This window comes from Periplaneta americana, chromosome 16, assembly GCF_040183065.1.
Source record: "Periplaneta americana isolate PAMFEO1 chromosome 16, P.americana_PAMFEO1_priV1, whole genome shotgun sequence".
Lineage (NCBI taxonomy): Eukaryota > Metazoa > Arthropoda > Insecta > Blattodea > Blattidae > Periplaneta > Periplaneta americana.
In genome coordinates, this window is record NC_091132.1 from 173,564,855 (window position 1) to 173,592,839 (window position 27,985).

Genomic DNA, 27,985 nt, shown 5'->3' on the forward strand with positions numbered 1-27,985 from the left:
TCTTATACTGACAGGAATACAATTTAAGAATTGGCAACACTGATCTTAATATCGTAGCCCACTCTCCATGGCCCTTTAGATCCTAGGGCTTTGGTTGTCTGAGTCAATAAAGTTTAGGTTGATGTCTTGGTAAAAGTTTCGTTTGCTGGAAGTGTTGAATTATTGGACAGGTAGGTTACAATATTTTACATTCAAGGGTAATAATTATTTCTATGTGAAATTGATAAATTTAATTTACTTCTTAAAATTTCGCAATTTTAGGGGTTTTACAACGTGTTCAATAGGCTAATAAGAGCGGAAAACACGTAGCCTAAAGTGAAGGTAACTATTTTTACCTCTGCCATATTTATATGCGAATGGCCAAACGGTTGTCGTATATGTGATAAGGTTAGTGAGTTTGTTGAGGGGGGATTTATAAGTGATATTAGTAGGCTCTTTACTTATATATCTCCTTAACTGATCCACTAACCTTGTCACATACCTCGATCGTTTGGCCGTTCTTATATAAAGATGGTAGAGAAGACCATAATTATTTTCTCAATATATATCAAGGATAGAAAGATAGTCTTGAATATATTATCACTTTAGATTAATGACGGTGCATGTAGTACATCTATACCGGTACTGGTATTTTACTATTATTCATATATTGTAAGAAGTTATACGAGTAGCTTGAAGTATATCAGCCTGAGTAGCGAAATCTGTATAATTCTGGTCTTTTTTTGCCCGAGGTTGCGGATTCGATTTCGTCCCAGATCGATAGCATTTAAGCGAATAGGTTTACTGCATGTAAAACAACTGTAGGACAGAATTTCGGCACACCGGCGACGCTGATATAGGCTCGGCAGTTGCGAGCGTCGTTAAATAAACCATAGTTTTTAGTTTTAGTTTGAACTGTAATATCAAAGCGAGCTTTATACTTACTACGTTCACTTTATTCGGACAAGCTAGTTGGTTTCCTGACGGGCAGTGACTCATTCGCTATTTTAGATCTCAGTTCATTTGTGCTGGTTACGTTTCCAAGTAGTCATAAACTGATATTTAAGTAGAATGATAACTTCTGTGCTGCAAATGGCGCTGGCCTTCTATGCCCAAGGTTGCGGGTTCGATCCCGGGCAAGGTCGATGGCATTTAAGTGTGCTTAAATGCGACAGGCTCATGTCAGTAGAGTTAGTGGCATGTAAAAGAACTCCTGCGGGACAAAATTCCGGCACATCCGGCGACGCTGATATAACCTCTGCATTTGCGAGCGTCGTTAAATAAAACGTAACATTATTTTTTTAACATATATGCAAATGCCTTCTCAATTGAATGTAACTTCGATCCTTGAAAGAAGAAAGCTAAGTAGGCATGGTTATTAACCATGGAAGTTATGAAGAAAAACATAATAGACTGGCCCATGTGTTAGCGTGTGTGCATATGATATGGATGAAACTTACAAATTTACCTTTCTTAGATTCAAGGGGTGAGGTGATTGTACAGAAAACGTAACTATTCCATGTCAAAATTATATATAGAAATGCAATATTAGACCAAGATAATTTATTGTCCTCAGATAAAACTAGATTTCAGAAATAAAAGATCGAGACATGTAGATGATTACCGGTATGTAGGCATGAATGTTATAGGCTAGTTGTTAAATATATTTTAAAATTAAACATTTTTAATATTACAAAACATATTTCGTGAAACATAGTTAAAATCACATAAATAATCACAAGGAAAAAACGATAACAAAAATTATGATATAGGCATACTTCTTCGCAAATGAATAGGCTATCTCGAAATGAGAGTTAACACTCAGCACCCTTTAAGAGGACTTCTTTTTAGTTTATTACAATTCCGAACACAACTTATTCTCATCTACTAGAACTTGTAGTGTGGTTTCCACTAGTGAACCGTAGGCGATTTTGTTCTTTGGTGCACTGACCACTTTTCATGAGAAATATCCGTTCCATATGTGCAGGAATATTGGGAAATATTGGCAAATTAGCAAGAACACTGAATAGTGACAGTAAAATTTACATGTCTGATAGAACACTTTGCAAATATCCTTTTTTTTTTTTTTTCTCTCATTTTCTGCAAACTTGCCAAGATTTCTGAATTGCGGTAGAAGATCACTGTTGTTTATTTCCAACTGTTTTGAAGCCAGGCAGCGTGTGGGCCGTGGATTATTAAGAAGTAGAAACAAGCAAGGAAAGGTTCGTATTCCATAACTTTGTTCATCCAGTTGGCGATTTCCAGCAGCCAGTGATGACCACATGAGGTCTTGTATTTTTTTTCCTTATTTTGTTATTTTAGGATGCTTTATCAACTGCTATGTCTCTCTTTCGTCTTCTGATAAAACCAGGACGCAGTTAAAAAAATTATCCCACATTTTCTCTTAATGCGTTAAGAGGAAAACCCCGGAAAAACCTCAACCAAGTAACTTGTCCCAACGAGGTTTTGAACCCGGGCGCGCTACTTGTTTCATAGTCAGACGTGCTAACCGTTACTCCACAGCACTGGACTATTTGAATACAGTGTTGCCAACACATAAATTGTATCCCCGCCAGTTTAACACCTATAAATCCATCAGAATCCGTCAAAATTAAATTTAAAAAATTAGACCCATTCAATATATCTATAAAAATAAAAGCAAATTTTAACACAATTTATTTACCAATGTTGATTAAAATATTAATTCGTCAACCTCTGACTTCATTACTACGAGAAAATCTGAAACAAGAGATTCTTTGACATGGTACGACCCTTAGATCATAATGTAACATATTATATACATATATGATCTAGGGTACGACAAGTTCAATGAAAAAGTAAAATCCCCCCCCCAAATTAAAAAAAAAGAATAAAATAAAATGATAGCAGCTAAAAAAGTCAAAAGATTATGTAAATCATAATTTCCGCCAAACAATTCGTCACTCGTCAAAACCATTCTTTTCCCGTCCGCTACGTTAAAATTCCGTCAGTTTCGACGGAATTTCCGTCCAGTTGGCAACACTGTTTGAATTTTGGATCAGCTGATCACTAGTAGTGTAGTGAACCTGTTGGATTGGGAGTGATTTGTCACTGTGAAGATTCTGTTACTTCCTATGCAGTACGAATAATCACCTGGTTCGAAGTTTTGATGAGTGTGATTGTGATCGTGGGATCCATGAGAGTTAAATTAAAATAATGAGTGGATAGGATATTGTAGCTGCATATATTGCAAAAACTATGCGATCTTCAAATCGGGTACGTAAGACGGTAACATATAGGGATTTTTTAAACATTAATATTGATTAAGCATCCAATTTTCATGAAGATTCTCATACAAACGTTTGTATCAAGTAATGTTATACTTCGCACGAAAACATGACGACCTTCCCTCATCCCCTTTACCAGTTAACTGCAGGCACGCGCAAGGGATAAACCCTTAGCCGAGTTGCCAATTCTTGAAGTCATTGTGATTTGCGAACGTTTTTCAAACTGTGTTCCGTGAAACCGCGATTTTCAGAAAGACTATATTATCTTTGTAAATATACCTTAATTTATAATTACTAAAACAAAATTGGCATAAAAATGAACAAACTTATTTTAAAAACACTTTATATTCATATTTTCACTAACATGTTTTGCCTAAATAAACAAAAAAATGCCGACTTCTATAATAAGTGTTAAATTCTCATGTTATTGAAGTTCCAGAATTTTATACTTAATTAAGAATGTTGCGCCGGTAAAATTTTCTGAAACTGTGATCATTGAATAGTTATAGAATTTATAGTACAAAAGAGTAAAGTTAGATTTTATCAGCTTCGCCTTGGGTGATAATTTCCACGAACGCATAAAATCTGTTTACTCTAGTATGCTATACAATATTTTATCCATTACTGGTATGTAAATTTAATTTTAAATTGTAGGGCTTTTCTTTGTACTGTGTTGTTGGCGAAGAAGTTCATATATATTCATTTTACTATTGCTAATATGTTGGTTGTCATGTAGAGTGATTTAAAAGCGTTTAATTCACTGCTGTAAGTTAGAAAACTTTTAAGCACTGCTGTGAATAATGTCATTATTTAGGTTGCTAAGGACGGTGTTGCTGTTGGCCATATCTCTTTCGCGTGCTGTTAACATACTGTTCGGCGAAGTAAATCACGTATAAAATCGTCTATCTTACCGAATTCTGTTTTAATTTGTTTATTTTCTCTTCAGTTGGTGAACCGTAATTCTTAATGTCTATGCCCATATATCCAACTCCGCCGGTTGCGTCCGATGTTAAGTGATTAAGATTTATACTTATTAAACTGCCTGAACTTTCGATTACTTTATGGATAGAATTTCTAACGTTAGACACAATTTTAACACTTTGTTTTCTTAGCTACGCTCCTCTGCAAATAAGATATTCCGTTTTCTTCGACGGTGTTATTTGTTGTTCTTGACGTGATGGTCCTGGATCTTCAGGTGTATCAGGAGGCCTGGCTGCGGATCATCTGCTCCAACACTCATTAATCATGGCCGGAATAAATTAGACATATTGAAGCGCACAACGGTATAAAACAACACGTCGACAAAGACACTTAGAACGGGTGAATCCCAACAGGTAGAGGCAATGACTGCTATATTTGGCAATGCTGGGATCTATTGTATTTCTGCCACGCGGCTAGGGGTTGAGTAGAGGATGGGGGTTTATGAGGGATTACCAATTCCAAGAACAGAGGCCGTCATGTTTCCGAGCCAATTATATTCGTACATAGCCACGTTAATCTTAACGATCCTAACCTCACACTTCCTTTCTTTATAAATCTCGTAGTTAGTATTGTTAAACTACTACAATAAGCATTATAATTAACTGAAAAGAAAATAGATATCAGTGTTTAATCATCCAGAAGGATTAAAGAAATACAATAACATCTATTTACAGAATTCACTGGAAGACATTAATTATCATTGTAGTCACTGGACTGATCACAATGAGTTATTTCATGGTTACCATTTCAGCCACTCACGGCTCCGTCGGTATTTCATTGGTTAATGAACAGTTCAGTCTCTGGGGTGATCGTGATCTTTATTCACTAATGAGAAATCGCTGTTTTCTTTGCTCTCTAATGGATAATTTGGCACTTGTTTCGATGAAGTGTAGATATTGAAGACGTATAATTTTTTATCTGGAAAGTTATATAATCGAAATTTTCGTAATACATCGCAGTCGTTACTGGCTTAAAACTCATTCCAACGTAATAAGTTGCAACGTTTCAGAAAAATGAACGGCTTTCAATGTTATTTAGTTTTTCACAAAATTTCAACGAAGTTACTTGTCTCTGATACACTATCACTATCCTAATACAACAGGTCAGCATATTCTGTACTGTACTGACTCTTAGGCCCGTAACACACTTGCAGAGTTTTCGCCAGCGAGAAATATGTTGCGAGAAAATTCAAAGATTGATAACATGGATTCAAATGGACGTCCACATACTGGAGGACATTCTCTCTCAAGGAAAAAACCTCGCGCGAGTTTCTCGCTGCAATCCGTAGCTCAGCGATTTTTCTTGACACATTTATCAAAGATGTTTTCATTTATACTCTTTATGACGATTGAATGTAGAAAAAGATATCACAGGTGGCGGTGAATTGTATTGTTTTTATTTGAAAATGAGGAAAGATGGCTGATAATTGCAGTCAGAAACTTATCGAACTTGTACGATGTGACCCATAGGCCTATTTATATGATACACGGGATGAAAACTATAAAAACACGAAACTTAAAGAAGAAATCTGGAGACAAATGCCTATTAGATTATGTATATTTTATTTTAATGAGATTTAATAGCATTAATTAAACATTTGAAATAATGTATCTATATGTCTTAACAGTTTACGTAATTTTAATCAGAATATAGCAAAGAATTCTCTATCATATCATGAATGGGGGGAAAAAAAGAAAAAAAAAACTGGTCGATTGAACCTGAAATAACGCCTAAACGTATCATCATTCAAATCGAAACCAATGTCCAAAACTCGCCCTTATTTTCGTAAGGTACAATGTGATTTTCAGATATTTCTGGCTTTAATTTTAGGCCTACTTTTTCTTTTCATGAACAAAATATGTTCATGTAACTCCATTTCCTCATCATCTGAATACTCAGATTCAACATAGCATTCGTACGTAATTTGTAAAGTACGAAAATATACTTACAGGTTATATATTTAAGTACGACAATATACGTAAATACATAACCTATAATATTTCCCCCAACGAGTGATTACTATAATCAGAAAAATGCTTTCTGCATGAAGGCAGTGCATAGATGATCATACCGAGGTATGATCTGTGATAGCGAGAACTCTTGAAGTGTGTTACGGGCCTTACACTATTACATTTCGAACTGGTATTGTCACGAGGTAATGAAAAACAGTTACAAAAAGCTACTTGAATTACTGCCAATTATATGATGTAATACCTACTATATTATTTGAGAGGATATAAACTAATATATTATATGTAAGCATTTGTATCCCAACCTGTTCTCTTAGCATAGTGGTTATGATCATGAACTGATAAGAAGACGAAATTTTTAGGAGATCGAATACTGATGAGATGAAAGATAACTAGGCCTATATTTATAATAGAAAATAAGATAGAACAGGAAAAAGAGAGATAATAATAGTGAGATGAAATTACATTCTAAAAAATGTAAATAGAACTTTTCTACTGACAAAAATTATTTATGACGTAATTTTTTTCACATCGAAATCCCCATTTTTCACGACAGATATGGTGGCTGAGATAAAATGCACTACGTGCCTGAAAACTTCCTATTGTGTGTAGAGGAGCTAAAAGTAGTGGACTTTTTACTACAATACATAGTACTAGTATTGTATTGTATTGTATTAATCAACAATCCATGGTATTCGTACATTGCTTCAAAGCTAGAATATGGAACAAGTAAAAAAAAATTAATAATACTAAAGTTTTCATTTATAGTCACAGTCTAGTTGAAATATATGCAGCACAGGTTTACAGTACAAAACACGGTTTTAGTGTCAATTTATGAAGCCTTGTTGAATGTCATGAATTCACCTACAGAATAGAAGGCGTGAGAAATTAGGTACTTCTTTAATTTGGGCCTAAATAATTTTATGTTTTGAGTTTCATTGTTTATATTCATAGGCAGGCAGTCAAAAATGTTTACAGCCATATAACGCACTCCGTTTTGATAACACGATATACTTACCGATGGAGTATGAAAGTCATTTTTTGACGTGTATTTATGCTATGAACTGTTGAATTAGTTACAAAATTTTCACGATTACATACGAGGAAGATTATTAATGAAAAGTATACTGACAAGCCATGGACATTATTTGTAGTTTTTTAAAAATAGTCCTACACGATTCCCTAGATTTGGCACCTACTATTATTCTAATTAGTCTTTTTTGTAGTAGGAATATACTGTTACTATCTGCCCAGAATATTATTCCACTTGGAGGTATGCAAAGTATATTGTTTTTAAGGTATTGATATTTACTATCTTTTGCATAGATCGAATAGGAAAACATGCTGAATTTAGTTTGGGGATAATTTCTTTCATATGATTTTTTCACTTTAACACATTATCGATTTTTAAACCTAGAAATTTGTTTGTTGTTGTTGTTTCTGTTAGGGATCTATTGTTAATTATGGAGCTTGAAACTTGCGTGGTTCAATTTAGACAGGATTTAAATTGAATTGTGTTAGTTTTGTTATAATTTAATACTAATTTATTGACTTAGAACCAGTCACGTATTGTGTCATCTTTGCACGTCAGAATCGTTGCTGATCTCCATCAGGGTTTGCCCTGACTTCGTCCTCATCAGGTGCTAAAACTGTTCAATATTCTTTTGTAGCAGATAAGTAGTTTCAGACATGTTTAGAAATTTAAATAATGTGTTTAGTATTTGGCTCTTTAAGTTGGTGGGGATAAGGCCACTAGGCCTTTTTTCATCTCCATCAAGGTATTACACTCGGTTAAGGGAGAAGTTTTATATGATATTCTTATTGAATTTGGTATTCGCAAGAAACTAGTTCGATTAATTAAAATGTGTCTGAGTGAAACGTACAGCACAGTCCGTGTAGGTCAGTTTCTGTCAGATGCTTTTCCAATTCACTGCGGGCTAAAGCAAGGAGATGCACTATCACCTATAGTTTCTAACTTTGCTCTAGAGTATGCCATTAGGAAAGTCCAGGATAACAGAGAGGGTTTGGAGTTGAACGGGTTGCTTGTCTATGCGGATGACGTGAATATTTTAGGAGATAATCCACAAAGAACTAGGGAAAACAAAGGAATTTTACTTGAAGCAAGTAAAGAAATAGGTTTGGAGGTAAATCCCACAAAGACATAGTATATGATTATGTCTCGTGGCGGGAATATTGTACGAAATGGAAATATAAAAATTGGAAATTTATTCTTTGAAGAGGGGGAAAAATTCAAATACCTGGGAGCAACAGTAAGAAATATAAAAGATACTCGAGAGGAAATTAAACACAGAATAAATATGGGAAATGCCTGTTATTATTCGGTTGAGAAGTTTTATCATCCAGTCTGCTGTCAAAAAATCTGAAATTCAGAATTTATAAAACAGTTATATTACCGGTTGTTCTTTATGTTTGTGAAAAGTGGACTCTCACTATGAGAGAGGAACATAGGTTAAGGATGTTTGAGAATAAGGTGCTTAGGAATATATTTTGGGGCTAAGAGGTATGAAGTTACAGGAGAATGGAGAAAGTTTCACAACACAGAACTGCACGCATTGTATTCTTCACCTGGCATAATTAGGAACATTAAATACAGACGTTTGAGATGGGCAGGGCATGTAGCACGTATGGGCCAATCCAGAAATGCTTATAGTGTGTTAGTTGGGAAATCGGAGGGAAAAACACCTTTGGGGGGGGCTGTGACGTAGATGGGAGGATAATATTAAAATGGATTTGAGGGACGTGGGATATGATGATAGAAAATGGATTAATCTTGCTCTGGATAGGGACCAATGGCGGGCTTATGTGAGGGCGGCGATGAACCTCCGGGTTCCTTAAAAGCCAGTAAGTAAGTATCAAGATATTACAATTTCATGAATAGAATATTAAAATTACAATTACAGTATAATCTAAGTTCTATTAACTATCTGGTTAATGAACAGTAGAGAATTTCTTGTAGAAGTAAAGAACAAACAAAGAATTATTTACTGAATTAGAAATTAAACCCAGAATAATTATACAGGGATGAAATTACAGCAGATTGGAGTATTTTATGCTAGAAGAAGAAAATTGTTTATGAGAAGCCATGTCTAAACGAGCCTCAATTACTTACCATGTATCTAGTAAGTAAGATTGCGTTTGAACTGAAGATTATCAATTGAATATTGTTTTGACGGTCCCCGATACTAGGAGCTAGCGAATCGAGGGTCTTGGCAGGGTCTTGTGTATGAAGATTTTGTACAAGGTAATGGGATGTGAATTAGATTAGCAAGTTTTAATAACTTTCTCAAAAGTTGAGTTTCTGTAATCACTATCAATTACATAATTTTTTCTTTCAGTTTTGTTGGATGTGATCTAAATGGAACCTGCAGTTGAACTGTTGGGCTCACAACTACATGATAACACATACGAAATGGAAGGAAATAAGGCTTTATCAAAGGTAAACTGCAAAGTCTTACTATGTATTTTGTTTATTTGTTTGTCTAAGGCCCAAGTGTATAAAAACTCCATGACTAAAGATCAACTTTGATCGAAAATTGAACCGAGTTCAGACACTTCTTCTATTGTATAAAACTTTTCTGCGATCAAATTACCTTGGTTCAAATGCAATCTAAGTTCACGTGAAAAGGATTTGGCAACATCGCATAAACAGGTGAAATGTGTGATGCGCGGACCATGTTGTACAGGTTTGTTCAGTGTTGCTAATCTAGCGACTTTAACTCTTTTTCAACAGCAATTTCTTTTAACTTTTATATTGCTTAAATAGGAATTTAGCGACCTTTTTAGCACCCCATAGTGACAAAATTTAATCTCTCTTTGTTGATAATGAGAAGTCTAGCGACTTCACAGCTACTTTTTGGCGACTTTCCGTACACTCTGTTGAAGACACTGGTTTGTGATGTGCGTTGTAAATAATGGCGGACAATAAGAAGAAGGTTGACTGTTCTCCAAATTGTTATCATGTCATGGTGTTTGATACTGCTAAACATAATAATGCTTTATAAAACGACAATTTTCGTTTAGTAATACAGTTAATTGAAAATTTATGAATGTACCTATCATATCCATTAATAAATAATGGTTGTTATCAACATAATATAATTATAGGTTATGTGATATGATACTGCTGAACACGATAGAGCCTTATAAAGTATAATATTGTTTTTGTATTAAGACAAGAAATTGAAAAAAAATATATAACTGTACCTCCCATATCTATTAATATTAATAATAATAATAATAATAATAGGCCTAATGATATTTTATTTGCACAATCTGTCACTCGTATATTTCAAACAGAAAAGAAATAACTGAACTTAGATCATCTAACTTAATCGGAGAAATTTCTTCAATCAAAGTTGACTAGAGTTTGAGACAAATTAATCTCAGATTGGACTTTATACAACACAAAATTCCAAGTTCAGCTAGAACGAGGATCAATTTAACCTCTGATCTAAGATTAAATGGTTTATACAATAGGCCCTAACAGTACCAGAAGATTGCACATTTCAACATTTCACACTTTATATTCAGTAGATTAAATTATGGCCTTGTCCTGTTACTGTCTGTTATATGGCGTCGTGAATTGGTCTGGCATTATGAAGTGTGCTTTGTTCTACTCTCCCCATGGGAAGAAACATTGACACGAAGTTCAGCTACTCTGTGTGACCACTGCTCACCCTGAATAGTATCGAGTAACGTAATTTGGTCCCAAAACCGTATTGAACTGCTGTTCTGTTTGGTACCTCGGTATGAAACTTAGACTTATCTTGGCTATCATGTCAGAGAGATTTTCCTCTGTACTCCACAACATCTGTTTCAGTTGTACTGTAATTTCTAAGCCATAATTGTATTTCAGCCGAGGTGCTTCCTTATGTCCTACAACAGTACCATAGAAGAGGGTAAAGTCGATCAAAATTTTGCAATTTTTTTATGATATTGAGGTTACGCAATGGAGCGAAGTTGCTCAGAAAATAGCATTTTGTCGTCATATCCTTCACTTATGAAACACGTTACAAGAATTGAATTACAATTTATAAAAAACTGTTTTTTTTATTTGACTTGTGATCGAAGTTACCTGCTTAAATAGGGTAAAGTCGATCACCATTGAATTTTTAGTTTAAGATCGATTTTAAAATATTGCGGAGTAAAGTCGATCACTGTTTATGTTTTTAAAAAAACAAATTAAGTGTATTACATATATTTTATTTGTTATAAGGGGTGTAAAAACAATAATAATCTTCAATATATGCTTATAGCATTATATAGTGTATCTTTTGTTTCTTTGATCATACTATTCGATGCAATTAGGCCTATAGGTCTCCACTGTACAATCGTGACTATGATTGCCAACTTATAAAACATAAAAACACATTTTAATACTTCACATACCAACAAACAAAGATTTAAGAATTCAACATTTACATTGAAATACCACCCTTCTATTACAATCTAAAATGCAATTCAACATTGCTTAGGTTTATATCAGATGTTATTTGAAATCTTCCCCTCCTCATGTCACTTTAGAAACTACGTTGTTCCCATAGTCAAGGACAGAGGGGTGTACAAAATATGTTCCTTTGGCAGTGCTTCTTTTACGCAAGAAATTCACCATAATTTCGTCTTCCTCTTTCCCCACTATCTCATCAATATAAGCTATACTATGACACTTTTCTGTTTATAAGTGTTAGTTGGAGGTATTTCGGTGAACAATTTATTCTTCCTGCTGGTCCTATCTGTTTCGAGTAGATCGATGGCATGATCGACTTAACCCTACAAAGGTACAAGTTTTCTTAAATTAATAAGTTTCAATACTAACATTTACGAACTGCAAAACTATTATTTCAGGATACAATCTCAACGAAAAAGTACTAACGTATGCTTCCTGTCTCCTTTCACTTCTGACTATAATTTAGAGTTTGTTTTCATTTAAGAGAAAAAGTTGAAAATAACAATTTTCACTTCAACGGTAATTACACAGTGTTCCCATTGTTGGCATTCGCAGGCTTTTTGTTATCCCTCTCCCTTACATTTGCAATGTAAGGCAATGAAGTCAGAATATCAAAATTTTAACAAGTAAGTGAGAAAATATATAATTTTCAATAAAAATCGCAAATGATCGATTTTACACCCACTGATTGACTTTACCTTCCTCTACGGTAACCTTTCTCCACGCACTTGATCAATATTTATGGAGTAAATGCTACCACTTATTCACAAAGAAATCTTTGACTTCAATTAAAAATGTGGAAAATCTTAAAAGAATATTGATTGCAGATCTTCTTCTGTTATTGACGTAGGCCTACACACTGTTATACATGTTAGGTTGTGGTTGTACTCGAGATGGATTTTTGACAGCTTAAATCATTTTCGAAATATTTGAGAATTACTAAAATGCTGAAGCGTAAGATTAAATCCAGCAGGATAAACGTAGACATGAAGGAATGGCCAAATTCAACATCGATCATTGCGTTAATCGAATTATTTCTTTATGAGTAACAACAGTGTTAGACTAAGGAAAAGCATCAGTTATAAAATTCATTTTCTGCTTACCTTCTGAAAGCATGTATGCATATAGAAATTGTTGTTGGGAATGTTGCCACTATGGCCCGGTTTCTTCAACATTTGTTAAAATGCACCTAACATAGCGTTAATTAACTCTAAGTTAAAAGTATGAATTGGTGTTAAAATTATTGCGTTTCTTCAACTTTACATTGCATATTTTAACATTCTGTTTGTTTACTCTTTGTTAGGACCAGAGATTCTAGAGTTTAATCATAACCTTTAACCAAGCAACGGCTCACTTCTGTTTTCTGAACTCTGACAATTGCGACTCTTGCTTGTTTCCGTTGTTTGAGTCAGAGAGGATAGAAGTCTTTCTATTCTCTCAGGTTTGATTTTTGCTTCTTTCCTCGTCTGTATCACAATAGCGTGGAGCGGCGTATTGGTATTGCTGTTATGAAATGGAAAACACTGGAACAAATAGGAATCTTGGGACTAATTTCTTTTCGTTCGAAAGAAACCTTCTGCTGGAAATTATTTCGCAGTATAAACCAATTAATGAGAATAAACAAACAAACGGATCTAAGTTGAAAGAGAAAAGTGAGGCTTGGCAGAAAATAGCCTATACCTTTGTATGAACTTCTGGTCTGTCAAATAACAGAAATCATCCCCTTTGTTTATGTATTCATGGATATCATTTTCTAAATAATCCAGATATATAAGTTCAGCATCGAACGCACCAGCCATATTGGATACTTCTATGGTAACAGAGAGTTAAATGATTTAACTGCATGAAATTGGGCAGTTAAATTAACATAGGATTTAACAGCCTGTTAGTACTAACAGTAGTTGAAGAAATGCTTCAACCGTTAAGTTTATAGTTAAAATGGAATAACACGCTGTTATAATTTAACAAAGGTTGAAGAAACCGGGCCTAACACTGCTACTGTTTAATAACGTTATACAATATTTTCGTCTTCACCTGACATAATTAGGAGCATTAAATCCAGACGTTTGTGATGGGCAGGGCATGCAGCACATATGGACAAATCCAGAAATTCATACAGAGACTTAGTTCGGAGGCCAAAGGGAAAAAGACCTTTGGGGAGGCCGAGATGTAGATGGGAGGATGATATTGAAATGGATTTGAGGGAGGTGGAATGTGATTGTGAAGTCTGGATTAATCTTCCTGAGGATAGGAACCGATTTTGGGCTTATGTGAGGGCAGCAGTGAACCCCCGTTTTCCTTAAAAGCCATAAGTTATAGTTTTGTCTAGAAGTGTATTCGAGTTTGTTAAAGAATCCCTTTTATTATGGAAAATTTATTTTATACTAAACTGTTGTATTGTAAATATTTGTATTATAGGAGATATTATTCCATAGATGAGGCGTTCCGAAGTCAACATGATTAACTCCACTTTTGGTTAGTTCAGAATTTCTAAGTTGACCATATTTTCAGTGGGCAATGTGATGAACTCCATAGTTCAGTAAAAAGCCCACAGAATGCAATATTATTCTTGACTACAACACAGAATCAATTGTGTGTATTCAACTTTAACCTTGAATATCTCAAAATCTTTGGAAAAGGAGTTAATCATGTTGACTTCTGAACGCCACAGATATACTTAACCAAAATGAGTCGCAACGTTGTATTTTGAGAGGGAAGGAGCTTTCAGCGATAAATTTGAGATTTTATGCTCGACCATGCCGAAATGTAGTAATTATACACCAGGTAGTAGCCCTTTAATGCACCTCATTAAAGTACACCTATCCATTATAATTCAGTTGTTCAGCCAATGAGAGATCACTATTGTAACATTATAAAACCGCAAGTATCGATTATTCTCGGATATGTAATCGAAAGACGACTAGCGAAACGTCACGGAGGCTGGAAATCCAATACTGTCCCAGAAGGTTATGTTCTGTTACTATAATAATTAGCGTTAATTGTAAATAATATTCAAATAAATTCAATTTGTCGTCTCGTTTTTCAAATCTAAATCAATTTCCAGGTTATATCAAGATTAATGTTCATGTTATTCTCTAGATTATATCATGGTCAATGACATTCGTTCCTCGGAAAAAATCAATACTTTCGCGTCTGCGCACATCTCACAATTTAGAAGGTCAGTTCCGCTCCTCACTTAGATAATCATAACTTGAATACTTATGAATAATTTCAAGTTAGAAATATGGTCGAGCATAAAAAGTCGTATGAAACTTGCCTGTAATGATAATTAAGACACTCGTATAAAAATTATGAAGCTCGGTTGTGCTCGTTTCATAAACAAACATACTCGCATCTTAATTACTACCATTATAGGCTCGTTGCATAATGTCCTATTATATTATTACTAGCTGAAAGTACCCGGCGTTGCGCGGGTTTTCCTTTCTGCTTCTATTTTTAACGAAATGGTTATTAAATTTTCGGAAATCTCCAAAACCCAACTATAGACAACCATAACAAATTGTCTTTACTAAGCTTTCCTCGTCCATAAAGATGAATCGTTACTTAACGTCACTTACATGAATTAATGAACTCCTTAGCCAAATGCCTGCCAGGGTTAACTAAATTTAAAATAGTTTTAGATCAGGCACCGAGAAGAAAACATTTCATCATGTGCTTCACAATTAATTTTTTTTTTTAAATTTATATATTTATTTGTTTTGTTTATTCATGTATTCTGGTGTAGATAAGACCATTAGGCTTTCTCTTCCACACCGCCAGAAATACAAATAAAATAATAGAAAAATCAAACTACAGTATAAACAAAGTAAAACCCAACGAAAATATATACAGGCTACAGTCACACAACCTTTAAATGAGTTAACATTGTCTTGGAGTTCAGCAAAACAAAAACACACCCTTCGATCTCTATACACCCTCTTAGTGTTGACTCAATGTTCTACGGATCTTAGATTGTATCACTGCCGGTCAGTTACCACTAAGTTTCAAGTGCCTTATCTTAGTCGTGGCTGTCAGCGTATTAAATAATTTTTCTTGCCATCTCCTTTCCTCCCCACCACAAATGTGACATTGTACTGAGGCAGAGATAAAATAATTATAAGATCTGTACATTGATCTGAAACTGTGCTGACATACATTTCACGTAATTTTATATCTACATGTGCTTTCACTTTAATGTCAGAGAGCTGACGGTAATTAGGAAATTCCCTTGTTCCCAGTCTGAATCCGTTGGGATGTCTTCGTGAGCCGAAATTTATCTGTCATACCAAAGAATCAATATATACAATATAATTCAGTTTATATTGGAAGATTTTTTACCCCTTGACAGCTGTACGTCCGCTTATATCATACCCGGGCTTTTTAAATATGACTCGAGATATTACATCTGACAAATTCAGAACATATTAAATATATTACTTTTTATTTTATATACACACTGCAGATGGAGTATAATTTTGCAAGAAGTCAAGATGAATAATAATATTTTGAAAGACATATATTATGTTATAGAAATGAAGTGACTGTTCTTTCCACAATGCTTAACATTCTACACTGGCAACATGATTACACAGAATTTCGCAATAACACATTATCGAACACGGACAATAATATTTTGAAAGATACGTATTTTAGAATTAATATAGTGTTATTTTCAGTGGGCTTACGTATATTCACATACTACATTAGGGACATGACAAAAGTATCATTGATATGCATACAATTCGTTTTTCCCTCTTTTGTATAAAGGTGTATACATGTTTAGGTGTGCTCACTCGAAAGCAAGTTACGCAATTTATTTACAATGTGAAAAACACGGAGTTTTTAAGTGAATGCCTGCAACTTTGAGCGACTATCTTTGAGCTTTACGAATGCTAGTCGCACTGAAATGGCAGTTGCTTAAAATCGAATGGCGTGTTACTGGCTAGCATAGGAATATGTGAGATAAAATCATCTTTGCTTTTCGTTTTGCCAGTTAATACTGTCACTTCTGTTACGTTTGGCATGAGTTTTTTCACACCAATTCCTGTTCCATTGCATACTTTTTGTGGATCAATATTTCGCAATAGTACTATTGGTGATTCAATATTAAGTATTCAATTATGTGTTGACAATCCTTGCGATTTCAAAGAATTCAAGAATTCAGTTTGTTAAAACACAGTCTGCTCACTATGTACAACTATCTCGAGAAACACACAATACGTTCTGGACTGCATAAAGACACTTAATGCATGAATTGTCTAGATTTTGGCCTTCATGATGTATCTACAATGTTATTTTATATCGTTTTGCTTTTTCCATGGCCTCACGAAAGTCGATGTAGAATACAACAGACAATAATAAAGAACAATTGTCTGTAGAAGATTGCATTTAAGACCGTATATATTTTTATGTTGTTATCTTTTTAATTAATTTGACGTCTATTTGTCCGATTTTAATGTAGCCTATGTTCTTCTCCTGGTTATGTAGGTTAAATGTGCAAACTTTGACACAAATCGGTCAAAGCGTGTAGATTTGTATAGAGAACGTACACACATACATACATAGCCACATTGACTTTTATAAGATATCACGAACTCTATGAAAGCAAAAACAATTGTACACTGTATGATGTGCATATCTGGGGATGGATATATTCAATGTTTCGTTTCTTAATGTGTTGTGAAACCCTATTTTGGTACTGCCCTGAGTAATAAAATATCACATGCCTAATGCATTTGCACGCATTTCTAGAACATAAATCATTCTTTCTTTACACATATTACACTGTATAAATTATTTACAGCTAATCAACTGCCCTATTGTTAGTTATTTCCAGTGTCCTTTAAGGTCTTGAACGTATTCTGCCTTCAGTTTTCTTTTCTAATATGTCGCCTGTGTTGAAAGTTAGCCAAAGACTGCCACACAGAACCAGATTTGCTTCTGTTTCATATTAACTCTTTTTTAAAATAGCTAATAAAATTATTCACGATGTGTTTCTGTCCCGTAGGAAGGGAATTTATCCCACCTGGAAGTGTCCGGCATGAAGACAGAATGTGTGGACCGGAGTTACGATATCAAATCAGAGATAAAGGTTGAAGATGCCACACCAGTGCCTATCAGCTTTCCTGTGGTGAAATCTGAAGTTGATGTAAGTGGTACAATGTCAGTGTACAGATATACCAGTAGTGCATTGTAATGAATGTCAGACATATTAACAGTCTCGAATTGTCTTAACTGTTTTCTCTTTTTTTCATTACGTTCACAAATTAGACGGTTTTCATTTTAGGTTTGATATAAAATAACAATTCGCAAGTATATATTTCTAGTAGGGAGCAGAGAAATATCTCGAATACACGGAGAAAATATTGTCTAGAGACGGATTTGATTTTAAGTTTACGACGTTTCTTATTTTGTAATTGATGAATGTGTTCAAACGATGTAAAGGCTTATACAAAATTCACAAAAGATTTGGCAGTCCTCTAAATTTGTTAAGAAGTATGTTTATAGAGAAAAAAATATATATATATATATATATATATATATATATATATATAACCACCGACGTACGTCAGTCTACTGAAGAGCTTGCCTGCACATCCGAAGTTGCGCTCAGTTGTGGCTTCGATACCTGCTTGGGCTGATTACCTTGCTGATGTTTTTCCGAGTATTTCCCCGAACATAAGGCATATGACAAGTAATGTAAGTAACCAAGTAGTTAGTAGAAAATAATAATAATAATAATAATAATAATAATAATAATAATAAAATTGTTAATAATAATAAAAATGTTGGTAATAATATTATTATATTATTATTATTACTAACACTTTATTATTATTATTATTATTATTATTAACACTTTTATTATTATTATTACTAGCCATACCCATGTGCTTCGCTGCACGTGTTAGAAATAAATATAAAGTAATTACATAATTAAAATAGGACAGTTGATCCAGGGAACATTCGTGTTTGATAGAAGGATAAATCGTTTATTATGTTACTTAATTTAAATTGCATTAAAGAAAAATTAAAATGCGATCATTTTGATCCAATCATAAAAATTATTTTAGGAAATACTGGAAACGAATGCCTATCAAGTTTTCTGTGCGTAAGAAGCTATTTTAATCTTACCTGTCCTCGATTCACTCAGAAGTTACTGTAATAACATTATAGGATTAGTCCATCTAGAGAAACGTCACTTTCCAATGGTGAATTATTAATTATATAAATCGGTTAATTTAGCTTCCTATATTACTTCATACAAACACAGAAACATTGTCTGTGGGCTACCGTATCTTTCATAGATTTCGATTGTTGTTGTCCAAGGCCCCTTATAGATGAAGTCATTTTTTTTTATTTCATTACACCGCCTTATATGACATTGTTATTGTAATTTTGAAACTCATTTATCTCATTAAATATCAGTCCTATCAAAATTTTGCATGGAATAAAACTTATCAGAAATTATTTTTAAAGAAACTTTTGTTATGTAATATTTTTCATGTAAATTAATATGAAGGGAGATATTTCGATTTATTTAATACGAGCACCCTTATAACCTCCCTTTTAAATAAAATATTTTGAATGCCATATAGCCTAAATTCTAAAGTACAACGAACTTAATCTATATTCTATTTTTCATATAAATCGGTTCAGCCATTATCACGTGAAAAGGTAACAAACATCCAAACAGAGAGACAGACAGACATACAAACAAAAATTTCAAAAAAGTGATTTTCGTATTCAGGGCGGTTAATTATATATGTTAGGACCAATTATTTTTGGAAAATCGAAAATTACCAGAAAAATTTCGGCTACAGATTTATTATTAGTATAGATTATTATTATATTATTATTATTATTACTATTATTACTGTTATTATTTCTAATGTAACACTAACTTGCTTTTAGTTCATGTATCTAAATACTATACAATTAATATTAAATAGCCTGCGATAGGTACAGTCTGGAATGCGTCCGGGAATATGAAAACCTTATGTTGTTTCGGAAGCTTCCACAGACACGACAAATTCCAGGTTCCATTGCTCTTTTCATTTGGGTTTACGAATCTCTGAATCCACAGCAAAAATATGTTTTACAAATTAATTTACAAGTATTTTGGCAACATCTTTATTTTCTGCTATCATAGGTCAAAAGAACAAAACGTGTTAGAGAGTCTGTATCTTGAGATAATATAACTCTGAACAGGGACATGATGTCTTTTCGACTGTTTATTTATTTATTCTTGCAAATTGTGGATATATATTTTCCAGGCCATTTATACATGACATGCACATACTTTCAATGCTGAAACTTGTCTTACAATACGATGAAAGAGTAATGGAACGGAAAAAAATTCTCTGTGGCGCCGGGATTTGAACCCAGGTTTTCAGGTCTACATGCTGAAGCTTTATCCACTAAGTCTCACCGGATACCCACCCCGGCGTCGGACAGAATCGTCTCAGATTAAGTTCCAACTCTTGGGTTCCCTCTAGTGGCCGCCCGGGTTCAAATCCCGGTGCTGGAGAGAACTTTTCTCCGTTCCATTTCTCTTTCATCATATGATGACGCAGAATATCTGCATGGAAATATCATATGTACTTCGGTACATTAAAATAATATATTGTCTTACAATGTCTTACAATACAAGCAAGTAGTCTGAGTATAAAGAAAGATGTATGAAGGACATAAATCAATGCAATTGGGAGGAACCTAATTTGGATTTTGTATAAAAGTCATTACAGCCTTACTCCAGAGTTAGATCGAATTCACTAACTTTGAATATTGGGGCGTCTGACATAGTAAACTAATAACCCATATGGTCAGTTAAAGCTCTCTTCATTGTTTACTCACTTTTCCAGGAAGATTTGTCGGATGTGGACAGAGTTCAGCAGGAACAGGAAGTGGAAGTGTCTTCAGAAGAGGATGAAGTGTTGACTGAGAGGTGAGTGTACTGTGCTGGTTTTGCTTCTTTCATTCTTTCAGAACTTCATTTAATGAAGACGAGGAAAGTAAATTTTATAATGTATGATACTTATTTTTATTTACTATAAAGAGTCTGTGAATTTTTTTTTTTTTAATACATCATTTAATATTTCCTTTGCAATAGCAAATTCTGCTATAGCTTTTTAATTTTACCTTGGCGGAGAGCAGTAATCTGTTTAATTTATTTTCTATTTAATCTTCTTTAGTAACCTAAACTTTCGAATGTAAAGAATTTATATTGTGTAGCAAATTTTGAGAAGTTGTGATTTGATAGATTACTATTGTTTTATGAAATGGGTACATTATGGTCACTCAACTAGTTCTGGTCAAAGCATTCAAAATGTGAAGTTTCAAACCACCGTTGCTGTCCCCACTTTCTTTACCTTGTGCTGTGTGAGACATATAGTCACGAAAGTTTCATCTAATGAGAGCTGTGGTAGCTCATGCAAGAGTGGAATCTTGATCACATCCGAGTGTGGCACAGTTCTCATAGCTGAAGTTAGATGAGGATGTAATCTCTTATCAGGATTATTTCGATTGATGCATATTCATTCATTCATTCATTCATTTATTATATTCCATAGATCTGACATGAGCAATGAAAGTTTTAAGATGTGAAACAAGTCAAAATTTTACAATATTACATTTACAGCTTTTACAATATTTTACATTTTTACAGTTTTACAATTCACTAATTTTCTACAATTTTTACAATTTTCTGTAATTTTTTACAATATTTTGGCGAGATGTATTGAGATGAGGTGAGGTCCGGGGATTCTCCAAAACATTACCCGGCATTTGCCTTTTGTTTGGAGGAAACCTCGGAAAAAACCCAACCACAGAATCAAATCAAAGTGTTGAAATGAAGTGATGCCGAGGATTCGCCATAGACTATCCGGCTTCAGTCTCACGGCTGTTGAAAACGTTGAAAGAAACCATTTAGTGACACTAAATGGGGATCCAACCAAAGCCCGAACGCAGCTCCGGATCAGCAGCCCAGCGAGTCTGCCGACTGAGCTACATCGATGGCTCTACTAAAAGTGTACAATACATAGCCAATCACATTATTAAATTTACAAACGCAAACGATCATTCATCAGTTGAGCTATATGTATTATACAAAACAAGTACGTTAATTAAATTTAAGGCTTAAACAATTGAATCAGTTGTGATATACAGAAATTGATAATACATATCATGCAAACTACTTCAAATTACAAACACAAACAATTTACCAACAGTAATCTCACTGGAGGTTTTGATTTACCTAGAGAAAATCAAAACTCGATTGCTATTTATTTGACTATTACACGATTAGAAGAAATTATATAAAGTTAGAAGTAACGAAGTACTCAAATACAATAAAATATTAATTGATTTTCGAAAATACAAAACTGTCTTCAAATTTGTACCATCTCAACATTATAAATATTACGCTAGTAGATGGCAGTAGTGTGTTATGATTAGCTGTTTTCTTATCAGTTGTGCCAACTATGGAATCTTCATTGAACTCTGTGGGCGGTTGTTGGTCAAGAAGGCTTTGTTGATTCAGTTTCATTTTTATTAAAACAGTTGCATTCCACTTCAATTATCCTGATCCCAGTAATCAACGTCACTTGACAGATGAATTTCAATAAATCTTAGTATTAAACAATTTCTTATATGTGACTATTCATAATATCATATAGCAGAAGCTATAACATAACCTAAATAATATAAACGAGTGTTAGAAAAGTTCTAATTACGGATGATGAAATAAACAAGAAACATTTATAATTAACGATGATGAAATAAAAAATAAACCTGAAAAATTTTAAAAGAAACAATTATTGAAAGTACAATTTTCAAATTTGAATGTTTTATTGGTTGGTGGTTCAGTTGATGTTTAATTGCTCGTGTGCGTAAAAGAAGTGAACTTGATGTGCATGGTGCTCTTCATTTATTTGTAAATAGGGATTCAGGGAAAATGCATAGCTATGACCAGTGATCTTTATTAATTCTTGTTCTTGAATGCCAATGTGAGTCATATTTCAAAGTGCTGTACATCGACTGGAGTGGTTTGTAATTTTCTGTTTTTTGCCGTCCAGACCAGTGCAGTTTGAAATGTTGACAAACAAAGAAACAAATGCTAGGATAGTGATAAAAATAAACAAATGCTAGGGACGCGATAAAATTAAACAAATGCTAGGGACGCGATAAAATTGTGCGATAGGCAGCCATGATTGGTTGAAAGACGTCCTTTCGTACCGTTTTATTGGTCAAAAGTAGTGTGAAGTAGTAAAAGTGTAATAGTCAATAGAAGATATATGATATTATCAATAAGGAAATAATCCTTTCTACTTGTCTTTCCATTTGTCCACTGGCGCAAATGCTGAACACAAATTTTGCATACCGTATGAGGAGCCCATGGTTGACCATAATGTCCATGCTTGACACCAAAATAACCTAAACGTGCGGTTTTTACAAACTCGGAAATACGTTTCGAAATAACGTTAAGTGTGTACTCCCAATATATACAACAAAATACGTGGCGATAATTCAAGCACAACCATTGGGAAGTAGCCATTTCTTTGCGATGCACCATCTCCAAATTGAAATCATATGAATGAGAATATACCAATACAGTGACAACTGCGATGTATTTAAGTTCTGACATTTCAGAATCCAATGTTTCGGAAGTAAAGTGAACATCACCACTATTGATGCTATCAACTGGTCAGGTCGTAAAATTCATAAACACTTAAGAAATGAAGCATTCCAAACTTGGACAAACCATACCTTGCGTGGTAAAGGGGTTATTGTTTATAGTGATCTCCCCAAGGCTAACTCATGGGTAAGCAATCGAAAGGGCCTATCTTCCTCAGAATGCACCAATGCTTTAAAAATGTGAAGCAATATTTTGGCAGTTCGCGCAATACCTGGCAGAACTCTAAGCACAACCCGCTGCCGTCATCCAGACTGTAGCGATCTTGAAACACTTGGACACGTGCTTGGACAATGCCCCAAAGGCGAGCTGCTGATCAATGCTAGATATCATCGTGTACGACATGCTTTGGCGACATCGTTAAAAACTTTAAATTTGGAAATTCATGAGGAAGTACATTGTGTGTCCGTTTTCAAAGGAATCAAAGTCAGGCCACCGAAGTTGATATTGAGAAGAAGTCCATATATGATCCTTGTCTGCCGTATCATTCTCAAAAGTACAACATCCCTCTTAAACAATGGTCTGTCATTGGTTTGCTGTTTGGCAGTGGAGGTTCTATTACAAAATTCACATGGAATTATATTAAGAAACTTCACATTTCTTTTGATTATGTAATGTCTGTTCTTATAAATATTATCAAAGATTCTCTTCAAATATTACATCATGATCTCTATTTGAATTAATCCACTTATATTTGCCTGCAACAATTTACTTTCTTTTCTCTTTAATGTGTCACATCACATTATATTGTACATGTTTATTGTATTCATTATGCACAAAAATCCACAAACAGAAGAACGAATTCCGAAAAGCAACTCTATAATGATGATATCTAAAATTATATAGTCTACTAAAACCGTTATAAAAATGTGGATATCATTAAGAATAATATATCAAATCAAAATTTAAATTTTTCTACTTAATAAAATTATAATAGAAGTTACACAACACAGAACTGCACGTATTGTATTCTTCACCTGACATAAGTAGGAACATCAAATCCATACGATTGAGATGGCCAGACCTTGTAGCACGTATGGGCGAATCCAGAAATGCATATGGAATGTTAGTTGGGAGGCCGGAGGGAAAAACACGTTTGGGGAAGCCGAGACGTAGATGGGAAGATAATATTAAAATGAATTTGTAGGAGGTGAGATATGATCATAGATACTGGATTAGTCTTGCTTAGGATAGGGACCGATGGCTTGCTGATGTGAGGGCGACAATGAACCTCTGGGTTCCTTAAAAGCCAGTAAATAAGTATATAAAATTAATACATAAATTCAACTAAATCTAAGAAGGAGTTAGGTATCATCTGTACAATATTCTCCGGGCAGATCACGTAACACCATCCCTCGAAATGTTGTCCTCGCTCCGTCTAGAAGATCGTTAGGAAAATCCACTGTCATTCCTTTCTCTTTCAATATTGCATTTCTCCACTCCTCTCTATCTTGCGTCTCGTTTTCAAAATCTATCCACCCATCATAACCTAGACACACGATCACAACACTCCTCAATATTATCCATTCCCTCCCACCGAACATCCTCATATTCATCTTCTTTCACTGTGGCTGTTCCTCGACTTTGGAATTCCCTACCGAGTAATCTCAGGGACTGTCAGACATGAAACCAATTTAAAAATAGCTAACGAAATATTTTTCTAACAATTCTCGTTAACAATAATAGCTGTTTCAGGTTTCTCAATGTTTAATGGTTATATTTATGACAGATAAATATCTAAATTACCTCATTATTATTATTATTATTATTATTATTGTTTTTATTGTTATAACTATTTCTTAGCAATGTTTATTATTGTAACACTAACATTACTTATCCAACTTTCATTATTTATTTTCATGTTATGGTCTAGATATTAATGTAATAACTATGTAAGCAATTGTATTCAATTAGATTTAGAGTCTGGCTGGGCGGAAGAGGCCTACTGGCCTTAGCTCTGCCAAATTAAATAAATAAATTATTATTATAATTTTTTGAATCAGCGCGTCAAACAAACCCAGAAACAGGTATAAAGACCGAGACACCAACAAGAAGCATATTCGCATTTCTTATTGTCTGATATATGTATAAAATATAATGAATGTTCATTTCAGCATTGTCGATAATGTTGAGAAGAGCGTGTTACTAGCAAACGTCAGCATTGATCGTGAAAATGACAAATCAACGCAGTGTGTTAGCAAGAGGGAAGAATGTTCAAACTTTAGCGATGTGAATCGTAATGTTATCACCTGTGATATGTGCGACAAAGTATTTCTTACTGAGCAATCTCTGAATCTTCATTCTCAAATACACAAAACTGAAAAGTCATTCAAATGCAAGGTTTGTGGAAAGTGTTATTTAAGATCGACGTATTTGAGGAGACATGCTCTCGTACACGACGCCAGGAGGGCAGTCAAGTGCGACTTCTGTGGAAAGTGTTTCACGCGAGGAGAGCTGTTAAAGATACATTCCCGGATACACACTGGCGAAAAGCCATATACGTGCGAGGAATGTGGAAAGTGTTTCTCACAGTCTGGACATTTAAAGTTGCACGTACGAACACACACTGGCGAAAAGCCATATGCGTGCGAGGTATGTGGGAAGTGCTTTTCACAATCTGGACAGATGAAGTCGCATGTACGAATACACACTGGCGAAAAGCCATTTACGTGCGAGATATGTGGTAAGAGTTTCACACACCCTGAACAGTTAAAGTTGCATGTACGAATGCACACTGGGGAAAAGCCATATAAGTGCGATTTATGTGGCGAGTGTTTTCCATACTTTGGAAAGTTGAAGTTGCATTTACAAATACACACTGGCGAAAAGCCATATACGTGCGATATATGTGGGAAGGGTTTTTCACACTCTGCAAAGTTGAAGTTGCATGTACTAACACACACTGGCGAAAAGCCATATACGTGCGAGATATGTGGAAAGTGTTTCTCACACACTGTTCAGTTAAGGTTGCATGTACGAATACACACTGGCGAAAAGCCATATACGTGCGAGGCCTGTGGAAAGTCTTTCTTACGCTCTGGACAGTTCAAGGTGCATATGCGGGTACACACTGGCGAAAAGCCATATACATGCGAGGTATGTGGAAAGTGTTTCTCGACATGGTCAATTTTAAACAGACATGCTGTGGTACACACGGGCGAAAAGCCATACAAATGCGATATTTGTGGAACAAGATTATCTCAAATGGTGGATCTAAAGAAACACATTCTCAGACACACTGGCCAAAGACCATTTAAGTGCGAGTCTTGTGGAAAGTGTTTCTCAAAAACTGGAGATTTAAACAAACATGCGCGCATACACACGGGCGAAAAGCCATTTAAATGCGTGGTATGTGAAAAGAGTTTCTCAGCAACGGGAAGCTTAAAGAAACATATGCGTATACATACAGGTGAAAAGCCATTTAATTGTGAGGTTTGTGGAAAGAGTTTCACAGGAACGAGCAACTTGAACACACATGTGCGTATACACACAGGTGAAAGGCCATTTAAATGCGACGTGTGTGGGAAGTGTTTTCCACATTTGGGAGCCATAAAGAGACATTTAATGACTCACACAGGTTAAACCATGCAAATGTGAATCCTGTGCAAAATGTTTGTCACAAGCGAGACAACTGTCTACTTGTGTCCGCCTACACACAGGCCAGTCACCATTTAAATGCAATATCTGGAAAAGGAGTTATCTGTGAGCTGGAAGCATAAATAGACATTAGTTCCTTCACGCAATTGAAATTTCTTTCGTTGTGATATCTGTGGAATGTTTTACACGTGTAAATATCAACTCAAAAGACATATCTTCACATAAATCATTTTCACTACATTATTGTGTAAATTTTTGCTGGATAATCTATGGGTTTAAACAAATACAGTGTGGATTTTTCACGTGAGCGCTGTTGCTTTGTGGGAAATTGCAACATACATAACCGGAGTTATGTTTGCTGTACTTAAGGTGAGTCTTTTGATAGTATTAGCTGTCATGTACATATTTGTCTGTTAATGATTTTGTTGTTATGTACTTTCTATTAAATGTAGATTAAATATTCGCACACAGTTCTCACACAACGAAACCGCGTATTAATGCACGAACGCACAGACTTTTTCTGACAAAGCGTCCCTCAAACTAGAGGTGCGGTTTGTTTACGGCGATCATCGCTAGACTTAAGTCTGATTCACAATAAACCGGGATCGAGAAGCAGAGGACGTGAATATGAAAATTTTTTTTTCATAATAAACCGAGAACGTAGACGACTATGCATATCGATATGTATGTCCAAAATGATTTGTGAAGTCGATATTACGTATTCTGATGTTATTTGTGTATAATTGTCCAATGGCGTTCTCTTATGAGTACAAGGCAGCCAACATAAACACAGGTTAACCAACTTCGAAATTTTAACTTGAAATATTGCATTAGGTACGCCTATGCATCTTTATTATCACAACCTATTTTAAGTCTACCATAACGTAAAATAATTAGAGAAGAAACATTTGTAATAGAACAAAAATGAACACAACAGTAGTTATTGAATTGAAGCATGAATATGTAGCGTGTAATACAACCAATACCGTAATAAAATATGATTCGCTTCCGATCGTTGTTCAAAGATGCAGCT

General features: G+C 34.5%; 1 protein-coding gene across 1 annotated transcript; it reads left to right on the plus strand.

Annotated features, from left to right (window-relative positions):
* On the plus strand, positions 1-27,652 carry LOC138691963 (zinc finger protein 227-like). Its single transcript, XM_069814647.1, has 5 exons — positions 1-170; positions 9,553-9,653; positions 17,671-17,811; positions 20,528-20,610; positions 25,470-27,652. Exons 2-5 carry the CDS (start codon positions 9,573-9,575, stop codon positions 26,935-26,937), a joined length of 1,773 nt encoding a protein of 590 aa, XP_069670748.1. The 5' UTR covers positions 1-170; positions 9,553-9,572; the 3' UTR covers positions 26,938-27,652.
* The last annotated feature ends 333 nt before the right edge of the window (positions 27,653-27,985 follow it).

Coding starts and splice junctions, on each gene's coding strand:
- LOC138691963 (XM_069814647.1), top strand. CDS start 9,573: ATGGAACCTGCAGTTGAACTGTTGGGCTCACAACTACATGATAACACA. Junction 17,812..20,527: donor TGGTGAAATCTGAAGTTGAT/GTAAGTGGTACA, acceptor TCACTTTTCCAG/GAAGATTTGTCGGATGTGGA. Junction 20,611..25,469: donor GATGAAGTGTTGACTGAGAG/GTGAGTGTACTG, acceptor TGTTCATTTCAG/CATTGTCGATAATGTTGAGA.